The sequence below is a fragment of the Gopherus flavomarginatus genome, chromosome 3, assembly GCF_025201925.1.
Source record: "Gopherus flavomarginatus isolate rGopFla2 chromosome 3, rGopFla2.mat.asm, whole genome shotgun sequence".
NCBI classification, from domain to species: Eukaryota; Metazoa; Chordata; order Testudines; family Testudinidae; genus Gopherus; species Gopherus flavomarginatus.
Window position 1 is genome coordinate 178,592,442 of NC_066619.1, and position 14,054 is coordinate 178,606,495.

General features: G+C 40.5%; 1 protein-coding gene across 1 annotated transcript in view; it reads right to left on the bottom strand.

The window, feature by feature from the left end:
* Positions 1-1,461: 1,461 nt before the first annotated feature.
* The window catches only part of ARSJ (arylsulfatase family member J), a 58,389-nt gene continuing 45,796 nt past the window's right edge, over positions 1,462-14,054 (bottom strand). Inside the window, exon 2 of the mRNA XM_050944429.1 lies at positions 1,462-4,284. Coding sequence (XP_050800386.1) covers positions 2,889-4,284 — 1,396 coding nt within the window. The 3' untranslated portion in view covers positions 1,462-2,888. The remainder of the gene's footprint in view (positions 4,285-14,054) is intronic.

The window sequence follows — 14,054 nt, forward strand, 5'->3', positions numbered from 1 at the left end:
TGATGGTTTCATTTTGACGAAATTATATAAATTTGCACTGTAGCGATTTTTGCTAGACGATATTAGCAGTTACATTATCTGCAGAGATAAAAGTACAATTTACTTTTAAAGAAAAGTACAATCTAATTTAAAAAATAGATTGTGTCAGTATGCTGGACTTGCATCTGATTTCAGTTTACACTGATTTTAAACTGGTGTAACTCCATCCACTGCAATGGCTTTACACAGATGTCAGGCCCTCTGTTTCTAATGGCTGAAATGGTATTCTCATTTAAATTTTTACCACAAGTTAGGTGATGGCTATCTAGTATGTTGATCAGCTGGCATTAATTTCATTTGCTATATGTTATGTTAAGACACAGATTTGCAATGGGCCACATCCACCCTGATTGAATTAGCCTTATTAGCACTGACCCCCCGACTTGGTAAGGCAACTCCCATCTTTTCATGTGGGAGTTTTTATATCTTTCTACTGTATTTTTCACTCCATGCATCTATAGTCCATGAAAGCTTATGCCTGTGACGAAGTGGGACTGTTCTTAATGTTTCCTCTAAATACTGTGTGGGTGCCTGAGTTTCCCCTATGCATTTCCTAATTCTCCAGTGTGCATAAATTGCCGACACTTTGTATCCTAGCAACAAATGGCTGCGCCCTTCACCCTGCAAGGGGATAGCTAAATGTGAATAAAGAGATCAGGTGACCTCCTGGCCCGGGAAAGGGACAAAGGCCAGAAAGGAGGGGCTGCAGGGAGTTTCAGTTTGGAGCTGGCTGGGGGCTGGAAATGAGGGCAGTCGGGGTGGTCTGCCTCGCTGGGCTGCAGAATGGACCCAACTGAGGGGTCCCATTCTCTGTATCTACAAGCTCTGTTTTAGACTGTGTTCCTGTCATCTAATAAACCTCTGTTTTACTGGCTGGCTAAGAGTCACGTCTGACTGCGAAGCAAAGTGGGGGTGCAGGACCCTCTGGCTTCCCCAGGACTCCGCCTGGGCAGACTCACTGTGGGAAGCACACAGAGGGGCAGAGGATGCTGAATGCTCCAAGGAGACCCAGGAGGTGAAGTGTAAGCTTCTTGCCCTGAAGACAGTCTGCTCCAAGGGAGAGGAGGCTCCCCAAAGTCCCAACTGGCTTTGTGGGGAGCAGTTCCAGAGCATCATCCGGGGACTCCGTGACAATGCCCAAATAAATTTGTTAGTCTCTAAGGTGCCACAAGGATTCCTTGTTGTTTTATTCATGGGAACTCTGAATTACATTATCTACCGTAATACAGCAAGATTAAAAAAGTTAATGTAACCATCCAGCTGGGTACTGGAGAATTCTTCATTAGCATCCTTGGAGATAAGGACAGTTTTAATAGTGTCTTGAATTCAGTCATTCTTTGAAGGATGGAACTGTATCTCAGAAATGAAATGTCATCAAATCAAGCCTGCATTTAAAAAAACCCAACCAAAACAAAGCTTAGCAAGATCATTTAAAAATATCAAGAACTTAATTATGACCTTCAGTGCAAAGGAGAGACAGAATACTTTTATGAATGCCATAAAAATAAAATATTTTAATAGATATATAAATAAGAGGTTTAGAGTAGACTTTCCCCCCCTAAAAACACATAAAGCTTCCATACAGAAACTGAACAACAATATTTCAAGTGACTTCTGAGTCAAATAATCACTTTGATACATTCAAATTCATTGGAGGCAAATACATAATGAAATGATGTACCTGAATCATTCTTCTTTTTCATCTTAGCAGTATTTACAGTAATTTGTGTTTTTACAGTACTATGCAGATTTGGATATGTAAAATAAAACCCCTAATGATAGAGCAAATCAAGTCAAATAAAACAAAAAGGTGGCTTGCATCACCCACTGTGAAAGCTTTAATACACGTGAAGTAACTGACTTGTGTTGTAAAATAATTTATGTTTTTATATACTGTAGCCAGGGCTGGCTCTAGGGTTTTTGCCGCCCCAAGCGGCAGGGGAGGGGGGAAAAAAGCCATGCTCGTGATCGGCGGCACTTTGGCAGCAGGTCCTTTCCTTCGAGAGGGACCAAGGGACCTGCCGCCAAATTGCCGCCAAAGAGCCGGACGTGCCACCCCTTCCCCTGGGCCGCCCCAAGCACCTGCTTGCTGCACTGGTGCCTGGAGCTGGCACTGACTGTAGCAGAGTTAACTTAAAGTGAATAAACATTACATTCATTTTGGTGGTGTTCTCAAAGACTACATCTCTGCCTATCCCTATGGTAAATAATATGAGACATGCACTAACTGATTCTTGTGTGTGCTTTTGTTTTTATTGGAAAGCAGTGTAACCTAACACAAAAAAAATAATCTCCCATTTATGTAAGACAGACACAATTTAATTAAAAGGAGCTTTTTAAAAAAAGTATATAGACTATTAGGGGGCTTAAACTTTGGCTTAATTAGAAAAAAATCATAACATGGTGACTACAACCCAAGGTAACTTAAAATGAGAGTCAGATTTTGGGTTTTACTTCTCTCTACAGATAATCTTTATCGATTTGGGAAATACCAGTAACTTTTCCATACCATTACTGAAATATACAGTCTATTTTTGGCATGGAATCACCCCACCAAATATCCTTCAAACAGAGAAATACTGGAACAGAGTTATTTCCATTGTTATATGGAATGTAGCTATGATGGGAACACATTTGTGCTGAAGAGAACGTTTGCCACATGGACATTTATATATTCTTCAGGTAGAGCGTCAGGATAACTTATGCTGGTATAACGTGAGAACAAACCAGAAGGGCAGATTTCTCATTCAATCATAGTGCAGAGCTGGTATTTCTACTCTGGTGGAATGTCAGGAGCTCCCAAAATTGGAGTAGACTGAGTTAGGTTCATGCAATGACAGTAGTTGATCCTATCCATCAGCAAGGTGCAAACGGCAATGTAAGGACTGTCCCTTTTTCTGACTTGTTTTTTTCTTGTTCTTCTTTTGCTTATTCTCTCCCTTAATTTTACCTGGCTTCTTTTTCTTCTCATCCTCCTTAAACCATGGGCCCCAGACGCCTCCATTGAGTTTAGGGTTACTTCTAGGGTCTTTAGCTGGGTATCGAACAGGAACTGCAGTCTTATTGAACTGTGAAAGTCTCCGCAACAACTGCTTGACTATATCTGGATACTTACCAGAAAGGTCCACTCGTTCATATGGGTCTGCAGTTATGTTAAAAAGCCACACTGTTTTGCCAGTCATCCAAGAAACTCGTTCATTATGCCAGCGATTGGGGCCAATGTTGCTAAAAGATTGAGGAGGGACCCAGTCACTGTATCCAGGATTTCCTGTCAGTAGTTTCCAGTGGTTTACTCTGATTGCTGACTGAATTGCTGTGTTCCAGATCCCAAAGCCTGCTGCCCATGAGCCATTTTTGGCTTTGGTGTAAATGGGGTCAATATTGTGTAAAATGTCCACCCTTGGGGAACGTCTGCCTTCACTTATGGTCTCCCATATATCATAGCCATCTAACTGGATGTCCTCATCAATCTGCCCTTCTGCCAATGTGATCAAAGTGGGGAACCAGTCTGTGATGTGCACAAGCTCCTTACACACAGATCCTTTGTTTTTCAGAAGGGGGCTATGGACAAAGCCAACAGCACGGATTCCCCCCTCCCAATATGACCCTTTGCTTCCTCTGAGAGGCCAGTTACTTCCTCCAGCCGTGGGTTGCCCACCATTATCTGAAGAGTAGATGAGAATGCTGTTGTCATAGTAACCATACCTCTTTAAAGCAAGAGTCACATTGTTGATGGCTTCATCCAAACAGGCCAGCATGGCAGCATATCTCCGCCTGTTTATATTATTGATTGATCTGTAATGTTCAAAATACTTGCCTGGTGCCTGTAATGGAGAGTGAACAGCTTGGTAAGCAATATATAAAAATATTGGGGTCCTGGGATTATGAGAGGCTAAGATTTGTTGCACTTTTTGTGTGTACATCTGTGTTGAATATATGCCATTGTCATGATCCCAAGCTGCATTGTCATTCTCATATAGGTCATAGCCACATATCCCAGGGCTGTCACATTTGTAGTGAGTGTAATAATCCCCACTGCCCAAGAGTGAACCAAAAAAAGAATCAAATCCTCTTTGTGTGGGCATGCATTCTTGACGGTAAAAGCCCAAGTGCCATTTGCCAACCATGTGTGTTGAGTAGCCAACCTCCTTCAGCTTCTGAGGTAGAGTCACATTATCCAGAGGTAAACAGTTAGGCTGGGTAGGCCTTATGACAGAATGCTGAAGGCCTGTGTGTATCTGGTATCTGAAAAAGACAAAAAAGTAGAAATACATATTAGACAGAGGGGAGAGAAAAGAAATCTTATGTGGACACATCCACAAACAAGAGCACACATGCAATAAATAGTAACAACAAATGTTCCTGCACAAAACAATCATTGTTGGAAATGTTTTAAAAAGTATAAATCTCAAAGAATAATGAGATCATGCCGAGACATTTGTCGAAACAAGGAAATGGCATAGGTTTTACTTTAGAAATGTTTAAAGGTTAATAGCCAATCTTTTCAGTATACTCTATATACACTAGGACCTGTTGAAAACTGACAATGTCCTGCACCTTCTTGTGCCTGAATCATTTCCTTAGTATTTGTCTGAGTTAAACTGTAAACTCTTCAAAGCACAGATTTTTTTTTTAACTTAGTTTATGAAGAGCTGTGTGGAATTACTATATAAATAATAAATATAACTATAAATCCACCAACATTAAAGCTACTAAAGAAGACACTGCAGCATTATGGTGTCTTTTACAATGTTTCATAGCTTCTAACTGAGGCTATCTGTACAAACTGGTGTAGATATGGCAATTGAAAAATAAGAACAAAAACTTCATCAACAGATTTCTATTTGCCTTATTGTTATCTTGGTCACATATACAGCATTAGAGTTCAACACGCAAGCTCTGACCTTGTTCAACAGTCAAGTTCTCACCTTGCCAAAATATTCAAATAAACATCTCCTTATGTCTGTCAATCTCTAAATAGTCAGAGAGTACCCAAAACATTTACTTATCTGATAACACCCAGATTTGCTGCACCATTCTTTTCCCCACAGAAATCTTTCTCCACATCCCCATCACATTTGGCTTAGAGAAAATTATGTTATAGAGTATATATTTATGTAAATGTGTTAAAAGTCCTCATACTTTAGAGGTGGTAAGCAAATCTACAGAGTGCATATATACTGTCCTGTACTGTGAACAATTAGCAGCATTTTATTTAAATGGCACAATAATGAATTCTGGATTATAGTGGATTCCTATAAAATACATATGACATCCATAGAACTATAAAATGAAGTAAATGTGACTAGCAGTACTAATGATTAAAGCCAAATCAGTTAATATCAGTTTGACTCTAAAAAATAAAATGTAAGTTAATGCTTTAAATCTAAAGAAGTCTTTCCCCTGGGGATAAGAATTTATGAAATTCCAGGAACTGGATGAAACCACTGGACCCATCATGCCTATGTCATATCCTATTCAATGCTGCTTTTCAATTAACTCTTTGATGCTGTGGGGGTTAGGGTTAGGTGTTCTTAATATATTATGCTAATATATAACATATTACCATAATAGCATTAATCTGAGAGATCCTAAGATAAACAGTACCAGGACTTGACCTCAATCATAAATTCTCTTCCATCCTCTATTTTCTTCTGTTCAGGATAAATTTATCATGTGTGTAGGGTCTTCAGCTATTTATTGAACAGATTATTACTATCTGTTTCTGTCTGTGTCTTTAAATATATCTGTAAAACAATCAACTGTATGCCACAATGTTTCAGTTGTAGAAACCGTTCAAAGAAATATCAGAGTGTTCTTTGTCATTGCAAAGATGGACAGGATTTTCCTTCTCTACATGTCTTCCTAACTGACCGATATGGTGAGTGCCATCATTATCTTTTAAGTGAACATATTCAATTTTCAAAGAGCCTTCAGGTTGTTACAAAGCAAAGCAGTTAAGACAGGGATTACTATGGAAGGAAAATGGCACCAACAGCAATGGGAAAAGTTTCTCAACATAAGTGCTCTGCATTTTTTATTATTTGTATTGCCCACAGGCACCACTTAAGAACAAAAGCGTAAAGGTAATAAGTGACAGGTTTGGTTCTGTGGAAGGCAAGTTCATGAGCAACCTCACTCACAGTGACTATCTTGCAATCTTTCTGAGATAAATTCTGTACATTTCATGACTTTCCATTGCAAGATTAGATAAATCTTATGAATACATTTCTTGAATACAATCCCATATGTAAAATAGGAGTATTATGCTAAAAAGTCTGGAATTTATTATCATAATTACAGCATTAGTAACCAATTACAAACAAATGCTGACAAACTGGGACGCAGAATCTAATTTTACAGTTTCTAACTTTGATCTTTATAAATAGCATTTACATAAAGGTAATAGTGTGGTTTGTGCTGTTTTATAAGTTCTTACGATGTACCATTGCCCCCATCTAATTTTTAGGTTATAACTGTCTGGTTTTTACATATTTAAATTTTGCAGACCAGTATTTCTGCTCTTACAGAGGAACTAACTAAGCAGAATGTGTGTGTAAAACTGCAGCTAAAATGTGCCTATATGGAAATAATTACAATAATGATTTTTATTTATTGTAAACTGCAGTTAGATCAACATTCATTGTGTTATTTTCTATTATTACTTCTTTACTAGCCTGGAGGCTGCTCAGATGTTTGCAGTAAAAACATTGTAATAATTCTTCCAGCTGGATGCAGATTCTTAATGTTATCAGACTTTTAGGGTATGTCTACACTACACAATTATTCCAATTTTACATAAACCAGTTTTGTAAAACAGTTTGTATTAAGTCGAGTGCACGCAGCCATACTAAGCACATTAATTCAGCAGTGTGCATCTATGTATCGAGGCTAGTGTCGATTTCCGGAGCGTTGCACTGTGGGTAGCTATCCCATAGCTATCTCACAGTTCCCCCAGTCTCCCCCGCCCACTGGAATTCTGGGTTGAGATCCCAATGCAAAAACAGTGTCGCGGATGATTCTGGGTAAATGTCATCACTCAATCCTTCCTCCGTGAAAGGAATGGCAGACAATCATTTCGCGCTCCTTTTCCCTGGATTGCCCTGGCAGACGCCATAGCATGGCAACCATGGAACCCATTTTGCCTTTTGTCACTGTCATCGTATGTGTACTGGATGCTGCTGACAGATGCGGTACTGCAGTGCTACACAGCAGCATTCATTTGCCTTTGCAAGGTAGCAGAGATGGTTACAATCCCTATTGCACCATCTACCATGCCATTGTAAATTGGTGATGAGATGACGCTTATCACTCGTTCTGTACCGTCTGTTGCTGTCATGGGTGCTCCTGCTGGCCTCGCTGAGGTCAGCCAGGGACGCATGGACAAAAATGGGAACGACTCCTCAGGTCATTCCCTTCTTTATGTTTTGTCTAAAAATAGAGTCAGTCCTGCTTAGAATATGGGGCAAGTGTATGAGAGAACCAGAGACCACAGCCGCTCCATGTCAGAGCCCCAGAGATCCTGCAGAAATGATGAGCTGCATGCTATTCTAGGGGGTGCCCCTGCAACAACCCCACCTGTTGCTTCCCTCCTCCCCCAACCCTCCTGGGTTACCGTGGCAGTGTCCCCCCATTTGTGTGATGAAGTAATAAAGAACGCAGGAATAAGAAACACTGACTTTTTAGTGAGATAAAATGAGGAGAAGGAGGCCTCCCGCTGCTATGATAGTCCAGGCAGTACAGAATCTTTTCTTTAGACATGAGAAGGGGCAGGGGCTGATGGAGCTCAGCCTCCAGTTGCTATGATGAAGATGGTTACCAGCCGTTCTGTACCATCTGCTGGGAATGACCGGGAGTCATTCCCATTTTTTTCCAGGCACTCCCGGCCGACCTCACTGAGGCCAGCCAGGAGCACTCACAGGCTGATGACGACGATGCATAGCAGTCATATTGTACCATCTGCCACCAGGAAGGGGATGCTGGTGTTCAGCGCTGCAGCACCCAGTCTACCAGCAGCATGCAGTAGACAGAGTGACACTGAAAAAAGGCCAGAAACGTTATTTTTTCCTTTTCTTTCGGGGGAGGGAAGGGTGTAAATTGACGACATATACCCTGAAACACCCGGGAAAATGTTTTTGACTCTTCAGGCATTGGGAGCTCAGCCAAGAATGCAAATACTTTTCGGAAACTGTGGGATAGCTGGAGTCCTCAGTACCCCTTCCCTCCCTCCATGAGTGTCCATTTGATTCTTTGGCTTTCCGTTACGCTTGTCACACAGCACTGTGCTGTGGCCTCCGTCTATCATAGCCTGGAGATTTTTTCAAATGCTTTGTCATTTCATCTTCTGTAATGGAGCTCTGATAGAACAGATTTGTCTTCCCATACAGCAATCAGATCCAGTATCTTCTGTACGGTCCATGGTGGAGCTCTTTTTGGATTTGGGACAGCATGGCGACCCGTGCTGATCAGAGCTCCATGCTGGGCAAACGGGAAATGAAATTCAAAAGTTTGCAGGGCTTTTCCTGTCTACCTGGCCAGTGCAAAAGCGTTCAGATTGCTTTCCAGAGCGGTCACAATGGTGCACTGTGGGATACCGCCCGGAGGCCAATACCGTCTATTTGCGGCCACACTAACCCTAATCTGACATGGCAATACCAATTTCAGTGCTACTCCTCTTGTCGGGGAGGAGTACAGAAATCGGTTTAAAGAGCCCTTTATATCGATATAAAGGACCTCATTGTGTGGACGGGTGCAGGGTTAAATCAGTTTAATGCTGCTAAATTCGGTTTAAACGCATAGTGTAGACCAGGCCTTACTCTGCGTTGTTTACTCCTTTATAATGGAAACTTTAAATAAAGCAACTGCACTGGAAAGATACTTACTATCAGAGTCTCGTGCTGACTCCATAGATTCTTTGGCTCTTGGGCCCCTACGGCCTTTCACACTGAAATGCAGTATGTCACAGACTTCTTTTCTTAAAAAAAGGCTCAAATCTGAGTGCTTTCTGTTTTCTGATATTGCAAGTTATATCTTTACCTAATCTAATCAAATGAGATGGAAACGTCCAACAAAATTGGATGGAAACTTCTTATAAACTTCTACTCCCTAAACTCTGGAATGAGAAAATTTCCCCCTTTAGTTCCAGACTGGAAAGGTCTAATTCCATTTAGCCATGTTTTATACTATATTTACCTCCTGCCACAAAGTGGAGCTGATATTACACTGTCAGGACGAGCTCCAGGCACCAGCGCAGGAAGCAGGTACTTGGGGCGGCCAACAGAAAAGGGCAGCACGTCTGGGTCTCTGGCGGCGGGTCCCTCAGTCCTTCTTGGAGCAAAGGACCCGTTGCCAAATTGCAGCCAAAGAATGAAGCGGCACGATAGAGCTGCCACTGATCACGGCTTTATCTTTTTTTCCCCCCACCCCCTTTTGCTTCACCAGTCGGGGTGGCAAAGAAGCTGGAGCCAGTCCTGTACACTGTAAAAGTTCAGTTTCTGAATGCAAGGCACCAGATCCTGCATCAACATAGCATCATCAAAATCAAACTTGTCAAATTTCTAGACTTTTGAATGACTAGTAAAGCTAGTTGGCCTGCAGTAATTTCCCTGGTTTTGTTTTTTAAGGAAGAAAGGGGAAAGAAAGAAAACCCAAAGCTATTTCGGAGTTTACAGAACTTCTCTACTGGATCTTGAAAGTTTCTTGGTCTGGCCCTATCTATTCAACTTGTGGAGCGTGACTCACAGTACGAATACAGTCCTGTGTAATACAGGACTCTGCTGCAGTGGCCAGATGTCCCCTGATGCTTATGTGCTCCTGAACTACACTAATTCAGATACCTTCTTAACCAGTTGGCCTTTAAGAAAGATCTCAATTTCAATGAGAATTCTCAGCAACGAAAGTAAAGATTGGTCTAAACAGAGACAGTCAGGAAAATTAATCCAAATTAATGAAAGGTGTGAAATTAAAGTCGTTTTGTTAAACTGCATTAAACTCCAAGGTGGATACTCTTATTCAGAATTAAAGTGACATTAAATCAATTTATGTTAATTCTTGTTGGAAGTGAATGAAGCTGAACTGAATCAAAGCTACTTTAATTCTGCATAAAATAAAAATCCACACAGGGATTTAATGCAATTTAACTAATCCACTCTAAAAATTCTCGAGTGTCCCTGTGTAGACAAGCCCTGAGAAGTGGAGACCTTTCTAATTATTCTAATATGCATGTATGGTACTGCTGAATTTTAAACATTCATAACTTTAAAAATATTGAACTAATTTTCTTCAAATCTGGATTTCTTTTAAGTCTCAATAAGGACTGACAAAAAAGCAAAATTTGAAGATTTTAACTTTGGCCATATTTGCTAGCACCACATTTAACAATGAAACATGTGGGGATGATGTATTTCTGTCAGACTTGCGCAACAAAACAAAAGAAACAAAAGAACTAAAAGTAAAAGGCATGAAAGCCTTGAAGTGGGAGCTCGACATTACAGTGGGCACTACTGATGACTGCGATAATAAAGATGACAATAGCAAAGAGGATTGTAAATTATACCAAATGCTGGACTGTGCCACCTTTACTCAATGCAGATCAATGCAGAATTGGCCAATGAAGCTAACTGATTTAAATCAGCTGAGAATCTGGTCCAATCTTTAAATGAACATATCAGAATTTCACATGAATCCCTGCAAAACATAGATTTTAAGAGGGTTCGAAGAACATGAGAATGGCCATACTGGGTCAGACCAATGGTCCATCTAGCCCACTATCCTGTCTTCTGAGTGGCCAGTAACAGATACCTCAAAGGGAATGAACAAAACAGAGCAAATGTTGAGCGATCCATTCACTATCATCCAGCCCCAGCTCCTGGCAATGAGAGATTTAAGGGCATCCGGAACATGGGTCTGCATCACTGATTATCTTGCCATTGATGAACCTACCCTCCGTGAACTTATCCAATTCTTTTTTTAAACCCAATTATTAAAAAGAATGCCTTCACAACATCCCTTGGCAACAATTTCCAGAGGCTGACTTGTGCATTGTATGAAGAAGTACTTTCTCATGTTTGTTTTAAACCTGCTGCTTATTAATTTCATTGGGTGTCCCCTAGTTCTTGTGTTACGTAAAGGGGTAAATAACACTTCCCTACATACTTTTTCTACATCATTCATGATTTTATAGACCTCTATCTTATCCTCTCCCTTAATCATCTCTTTTCTAAGCTGACCAGTCCTACTCTTTATAATCTCTCCTCATATGGAAGCTGTTCCGTGCCCTTAATCATTTTCATTGCCCTTCTCTGTATTTTTTCCAATTCTTTTTTTGAGATGGGACGCCCAGAACTGCATGCAGTATTCAAGGTGTGGGCTTAGCATGGATTTATATAGTGGCACTATGTGATTTTCTGTCTTCTTATTTATCCCTTTTCTAATGGTTCCTAACATTTTGTTAGCTATTTTGACTGCCTGTGCACATAACCAGATGTTTTCAGAGAACTATCTACCATAACTCCAAGATTTCTTATTTGAGTGGTAATAGCTAATTTAAACCCCATCATTTTGTATGTATATATGGGATTATTTTTCCAATGTGCATTACTTCGTACTTATCAATATTGAATTTTATCTGCCATTTTGTTGCCAAAACACCCAGTTTTTAGATCTCTTTGTAATTCTTTGCAGTCTGCTTCGAACTTGAGTAATTTGTACCATCTACAAACTTTGCTACCTCACTGTTTATCCCCTTTCCAGATAATTTATAAATATGATGAACAGCATAGGTCTCATTACAGATCCCTGTGGGGACACTGCTATTTACCTTTCTCCATTCTGAAAACTGACTATTTATTCTTACTCTTTGTTTTTCATTTAAGCAGATACTGATCCATGAGAAGACCTTCCCTCTTATTCCATGAGTGCTTAGTTTGCTTAAGGGCCTTTGGTGAGAGACCTCGTCAAAGGCTTTCTGAAAGTCCAAATACACTATATCACCTTTGTACACATTTCTTGACCCCCCTCAAAAGAATTCTAATAGATTGGTGAGTCATGATTTCCCTTTACAAAAGATGGGTTGACTCTTCCCCAACATACTGTGTTTATGTTTCAACAAATTTGCCTGGTATTGAAGTTAGGCTTACTGGCTTGTAGTTGCCAGGATCACCTCTGGAGCCTTTTAAAAATCGACATTACATTAGCTCTCCTCCAGTCCTCTGGTACAGAGGTTGTATGACAGGTTGGACCTCAGAAACCCCCTTGGGAGCTGCCACCCGATGTGCCAAGACTACTTCTATTCCTGTTTTCCCTGCCAACTCAGGACTCCAGCACCCTGTTTTGCTGAGCCAGATGCTCCTGTCTGCTCCAGCCAAGACCCAGGGTCTGAATTACCTGCCCCAAAGCTGCAGGTTTACCTGAAAGCAGCTAACAGAAGTGTGCTTGTCTTTAGCCATCTGAAGACCACATGGAGGGGTCTCCCAGGGATTTAAATAGAATCTCTCTTGTGGGTGGGGACCCCCTCTTCCCCCTGTGTAGAACCCAGTCACAAAATGGAGATTTGGAACCACATGGGCAAGTCACCTGCCTATGCATGACTCAGGACTTGCAGGGAGCAGCCATTACCCACATGCTACCTTGAATGTCCTCAGGCAGACTTCTTATGTGGATTGGAGTCTTCCAAGCTCTTTTGTCTGTTAAATGCTTCCTGACTGAGCACATTCCTTTCCCAAGGAGTGATCAAATGTTCTAACTAAGGTTACTTAGAAATCAATCAATTATACAGCCAATGTTCATAACTCTGAACACACAATCGGTGCCTGCATACAACTAGGATGAACATAACCAGTAGATCATAACCTTTAGATAGATGTGTTATATGGCACATGTAGCAAAACTCTATTCCAGTTACATCATATATACCTTTATAAACACCTCTCATAAAGCCTTATGGGGTACACTGTCACAGGTCGATTTAAGCAATAAGTTACATGCCACAGTTAGTACTTCTGCAATTTCATATTTTGAGTTTCTTCAGAGTCTTTGTTTCTATTTTTTACTCTGATAAAAAAGCACTTTATCAGTAAAATTATTTCAAAAAGTCTTATATTTTCTAAATATCAGCAAAAAGTTTTAAAAAGTTACCTCACACCCTACTGACTAGTCCTAGGACAAATCCTTGTAAACACTGAGTACTATAATATTTCTTATTTTTAAGAAACAGAGGATACCACAATCGCATGGTGGACTGGTTTATATTGCTCCAGGACCCAGATACTTTACTCCAACATATTGTGCTTCAATTCAACAAAGCACTGAATTGTAGTTCCATTGACATCAGTCAGGTACTTTGCTGATTCAGGACCAAAAGTAAGCAATCAACTTTTGTACATAAATACAAAAGATTCTCTAGGTATGAAAGTAACTGTACAAGTGGGGTGTATGGCATTTTGTCCAGGGACAGACTTGTTTAAATTATGAGAGATCCTATAGGGAATCAAGGAAATGTTATATATAAGAATATGATCTTCCCAGAACATGCAGAATTCTTAGGATAAGAGAAATTAAAGATGGAAAAAACCTATTAGGTCATCCAATCTATTTTCCTGCCAGTTCAAGATAGTGGGTAATATGTTCTGCCTACCCACAATATTCTCTCTGTAGTTCTAAACATATACTGTATTAATGTTCATCAGTGCATAGAAAATGATATTACAGTTTAGATTAGATGAACACAATGGTCCCTTCTGGCCTTGGAATCTATGAATCATCCTGCACCAGTGAAGCCCTTTTTGCCACAGGACCATGGGGAGTTACACTACGATAAGAAGACTGTTCTTCCACCACTGTCCTCCCTTGTCATTTCTATGGGTGGGTAGCAGCTTCAGCTTATAGCTGGATCTTCATCAGTGCCCTGGTGGAGAAGGCTACAGGTAAGATGTGTTGCATAAGCCACAATCATTTCCTGGCCAGTTTTGGGGAACTGCTGGTCCCCTTTGTGTCTCAAACTTGGTGGCCTATCCACT